The 5,358-nt window shown below is 47.5% G+C and overlaps 1 protein-coding gene across 1 annotated transcript in view; it reads left to right on the top strand.

Moving 5' to 3' along the window:
* The first annotated feature begins 4,440 nt into the window (after positions 1-4,440).
* The window catches only part of SCAND1 (SCAN domain containing 1), a 1,060-nt gene continuing 142 nt past the window's right edge, over positions 4,441-5,358 (top strand). Inside the window, 3 exon segments of the mRNA XM_007447809.1 lie at positions 4,441-4,646; positions 4,690-4,815; positions 4,911-5,357. Coding sequence (XP_007447871.1) covers positions 4,441-4,646; positions 4,690-4,815; positions 4,911-5,357 — 779 coding nt within the window.

Genomic DNA, 5,358 nt, shown 5'->3' on the forward strand with positions numbered 1-5,358 from the left:
CTAAACAAAATTCAATTGTATTTTTATATACTATCAAACAATTAAAAATCAAAAAATTTTAAACAATACCACTTATAGTAGCACTAAAAACATGAAATACTTAGGTATAACAAAATATGTGCAGGTTCTGTATGCTGAAAATTATAAAACTTTGATGTAAGAAGTTAAAGAACATCTAAATAATACCGGGCCTGGTACTAGTTCTTTTTTTTTTTTAATTTATTTATTTAACTTATTTTTGGCTGCACTGGGTCTTCGTTGCTGCATGTGGACTTTTCTCTAGCTGCGGTGAGTGGGGGCTACTCTTCATTGCAGTGCGCGGGCTTCTCATTGCGGTGGCTTCTCTTGTTGCAGAGCACGGGCTCTAGGCACACGGGCTTCAATAGTTGTGGCATGCGGGCTCAGTAGTTGTGGCTCACGGGCTCTAGAGCACAGGCTCAGTAGTTGTGGTGCATGGGCTTAGTTGCTCCACCGCATGTGGGATCTTCCTGGACCAGGGCTCGAACCCGTGTCTCCTGCATTGGCAGGCAGATTCTTAACCACTGAGCCACCAGGGAAGCCCTGGTACTAGTTCTTTTACATATATTCTCTCATTGACTCTTCAGAGCCATTCTGTGTGGCAGTTATTATCCCCAGGCTCAGAAAGCGTATACGACTTACCTAAGGCCATATTATAAAAGAATTCATAGCAGGTTTATTTGTGATAGCCCCAAATTGGAAATAACTCAAATGTCCTTCAATGGGTGACTGGTTAAATACACCATGGTACATCCACACCATGGATTATGACTCAGCAATAAAAATGAACAAACTATTGATACACACAAAAACCTGGAAGAATCTCCAGGGAATTATTCTGAGTAAATAAAAAAGCCAATCCCCAAAAGTTACATACTAAATGATTCCATTTATACAACATTTTTGAAATGAAAAAAATTAAAGAGATGGAGAATAGATTAGTGTTACCTGCGGTTGGGGATACAGCGTATGGGAAAGGAATGGGTGTAATTATTGAAGCAGCAGCATGAGGGACCTTTGTGATGATCAAACATTTCTAGGTATTTATGGTGGTATCATTGCACTAATCTACACATAACAAAATTGCATAGGCCTATATACATACACAAATAAGTGCATATAAAACTGGTGAAAACTGAATAAACTCTGTGGATTACATCAATGTCAATTCCCTGGTTTTGATATTGTACTATAGTTATGTTACCACTGGGGAAAACTAAGTGAAGTCTGCACTCTTTTTGCAATTTTCTGTGCATCTATGATTATTTCCAAATAAAAAGCTTTTTTAAAAAAAGTATCAGGGCTTCCCTGGTGGTGCAGTGGTTGAGAGTCTGCCTGCCGATGCAGGGGACACGGGTTCGCGCCCTGGTCCGGGAAGATCCCACATGCCAAGGAGCGGCTAGGCTCGTGAGCCATGGCCACTGAGCCTGCATGCCCAGAGCCCGTGCTCCGCAACGGGAGAGGCCACACAGTGAGAGGTCCGCGTACCGAAAAAAAAAAAAAAGTCTCTAGGCTTCTGTTCCACAACCTCTAACAGTGTGCCATCAAAAGACAACAAAATCTCTGTCTGAAAGAGTCTGGAAATCATTACTAGAGCTCTCCTTTCACAGGCATGGTCTGCAATCCACTGCTTGTCCTCTTTAATCAACATTTACTGGGCTTCCCTGGTGGCGCGGTGGTTGAGAGTCTGCCTGCCGATGCAGGGGACACGGGTTCGTGCCCCAATCTGGGAGGATCCCACATGCCACGGAGCGGCTGGGCCCATGAGCCATGGCCGCTGAACCTCTGCGTCCGGAGCCTGTGCTCCGCAACAGGAGAGGCCACAACAGTGAGAGGCCTGTGTACCGAAAAAAAAAAAAAAAACAACATTTACTGAGTGTCAGCTGGGAGTCAGGCCTTGTGTTGGAAGCTAAGTGATACGAGATGAATGATTTATTATGCATTCCCATGGGAGCTCCCAACTAGTGCTAATAAAAATGTCTAATATGATAAAAAGCATTGGACTAGGAAGTCAAAAGAATTTTGTCCTCCTGGAAACACTTACTAGGTTTTTGATTTTGGACCAATCCTTTGCCTCTTGGTATCTTGATTTCTTAACCTGCAAAATTCAGGAGAATAGAATGCACGTAAATATATATTTTAAACTTAACCTGAGCCCTTCGGATGGGTTCAAGGCTATCTGAAATTACCTGAAATTGTATGCAGAAGTATGTAAGAGCATCCTTCTTCTAGGAAGAGGTATTATTTTTTTAAAAAATAGATTTGGGGGGCTTATAACTGAAACTTATTTTGGATTTAATCTCTGAGGTCCCTTCCATTCTAACATTCTACAATTCTAGTAGAACTCTAAGACGTCTCCTTCTATCTCTAATGTTCTGTGATTCCAATAGGGATGGAAGAAATGGGCTAGAGCTCTAACACTCGTGATTCCCAGTACCACAAGAGTTCGTTCCCTTCTGCAAGAGGACAAGGATTCAATTTTTCAACATGGAATTCTAGGCTCTTTATGATTTAACCTCTAATTGACCTTCCAACCTCAGCTCTTATCCCTTCCCCAGACCTCACCTCAGCCTGCAGTTTCCACAAAGCTTTGCTCCCATTCACTCTGTGCCTTGGTACAGACAGTGCCTTCTACCTGGAATGCCCCTAACTCCACCCTTTTTCTTCTTGAGTCTAGGCTTAAAGGTCCCCTCCTGAGTGAAGACTTCCAGGACCCCTCATCCTTACAGCAGGGTTTGGTGGGCTCCCTTAGCCCTGGATACCGACTGCCTATTACCACACAGGAAATAGGACTGTTGGTTCACTCGGCAGCAAACCCAACTGCCAAGGGGCCTGACACAGGAAGGAAAGGTTTGAAGCTGGTAGGTATGACAAACTCTAGGCCCCTGTTTTCCCACCTTTGAAAAGAAAATAGGGAAAAATATTGGCTCTAAAGAAAAAGACAACCTGAGAGCAATAGTAAATGAACTCTTCTGAATGTTAATGTAACATGAAACAACATTCTATTTCAGAGAACAATAGGGAATGGTGGGTGGGGATTGAACCTCACTGGAACAGAGTATCTGTCTAAAGGAGGGAGACTCAGCTCCAGCTAATTGTTAACTGGCAGGAATGTGGGTGGGTCCGGTGCAGCTTGTCCACTTTTTCAAGAAAAACTGGAAATCCAGATTTGCTCGTGAAATCCCAATTTTTACATATTACTAACTAAAAACATTAAAGAACCATTGTGATGATTTTCAAGGTTTTCAGGCTGTGGAAACTGTTCTGTGAGGATCTACTTCAACCCATTTACAAGAGCACATCCTATGGAGGAGGCAAGTTTTGTATCAGGGCCACTGGTGTGTTGATGGCTGTTCAAGAGGCCCACTCATTCTGCATAGAAATCAAAGGTACTGCAAGGGTTATACAAAATCTTCATAAAGGACCCCTGTCTCTCCCTTAGTTTCCCAGTCTGTAAAATACATACAAAACATATTTGTGAGCCAGTTGTCAAAAAGAATATCACTTACCAAAGGGCTGTCAGAGCTACATGTTTTCACCTGCATCATCTCACTGAATTCTCATAACTACTAATGAGGTTAGTTCTAGTACATCCACATTTTACAGATAATAAAACTGTAGCTCAGAGACAGCAATTTACTTAATGAAGACAAACATTTAAAAATCCCTTTCTTTCCAAAGTCTTCAGTATTTAATCCTCTCAGCAACTCTGGCCTAAGGCAAATAAACCCTTCGGGGATTCCCCCAAGGCATCCTGACTCCAATAGGGTAGCACAGTTTCACCGTTCAACGTATGTATAACGAAAACCATATACGTAATGCAAAATTTTCTAGTAGCCACATTTAAAAGTAAATGACACACGTGAGATTAATTTTAATGATATATTTTATTTGACCCAATATTTTACAATTTTTTCATACTAAGTCCTGGCTGTATTTAACATTACATTACATCCAAATTCCCACTAGCCACATGTCAAGGGCTCAGTAAGCATATAGGGCTAGTGGCCACTATATGAGGCTACGCATTTAGTCTATTTAGGAATCCTGAAATTAAAAGCAAAACCCACAGAGCCACCTGTCCCTTGGTTTCAGAGGCCACGAAAAAAAACAATCGTAATGACAAAAAGTTCTTGAGTATTTACTTTGTGCCATGAAAAGGGCAACTTTTACTACGTGTGTTGAAGATCTTACACACGTTATCTTGTGTCATCCTCGCCACAAGGCGGGTGTACTGCCCTCCTCTTTTGAGTGAGCGAGAGAACTTTCCCGAGTTGGGCCCTCCTCCAGCACCCAACCGCCGTCCCGCTCCCGCCACCCGCCGGGCGCCAGCCCCCGGGAGCCATTGGTTCGCCATCATCCTAATCAGGGTCAAGTAAGGAGGCGCGCACGCAGGGGCAGACGCAGGTCACCTGCAAGCTGATGCGATCTAGGCGGATAGGGACCCTTCTGGGCCACTTCTCCTCAGGCTTGGGTTTGCGCTTGGGCTTAGGCTTGAGCGGCGGCTCCGGCACCGACTCCTCCTCCGACCCCTCCTCCGGCTCCTCCTCCGACTCTTCGACTTCTCCTCCTCGAACTGGTGCTCGGAGGCGCCACCAGCCGGAGCCAGCCATCGCACGCTTCGACTGGCCGGCGGGCCGGCGTTAGCCACAGCCTCCTGCCGGTACTCAGGAACGCGAGGGGGCGCCGCTTCCGGGAGCCCGGACTCAGCTTCCGGACGCTCGCGCGCCGAGCTCACCATAGAGAAGCCAGCCTGGACGCCCACTTCCGGCCGCTTCAGGCGCTTTGCTGGCGCCGGTAGGCTTGGGGCCCCCACCGCCCCTCTCCCTCAGGGTCGCGCGGGCTCCGCCCTTTAGCGGAAACGTCTTCCTCTTCACCCTGCCCCCTAGCAGACGCAGTGCTGCGCCCACAGCTGCCGGACAAAGGTTGACGTCCAGAGCTGGCGTCATGGCGGCAAGTGAGCCGAGCATGGCAGTAACCGAGAGCCTCGCGCCGCTGTCGGGGAAAGAGGAAGGGGCCGGCTTGAGCTCAGGCCCGGAGCGTAATTCCACGGGCTCCTCCTCGACTCCTGAGACCCCACCGCCTGCTCCCGAATCGTCCAGCCTCAACGCCGCGGTCCCCGAAGCGAATCCTACGTTTCCCGCGTTGGCCGCCGCCGCCCTGGAGCTGCCCCTCAGGCCCGCACCTCTGGCCTCAGCGCCGTTTGCCGAAGCCGCTCCGCGATCCCCCCCAGGCCCTGGCGGCTCCCGGCCCGGCCCGGAGACGTTCCGCCAGCGATTCCGGCAGTTCCGCTACCAGGACGCGGCAGGCCCTCGGGAGGCGTTCCGCCAGCTGCGGGAG

This window comes from Lipotes vexillifer, unplaced genomic scaffold (assembly GCF_000442215.2).
Source record: "Lipotes vexillifer unplaced genomic scaffold, Lipotes_vexillifer_v1.1 scaffold397, whole genome shotgun sequence".
In the NCBI taxonomy this organism is placed as follows: Eukaryota; Metazoa; Chordata; class Mammalia; order Artiodactyla; family Lipotidae; genus Lipotes; species Lipotes vexillifer.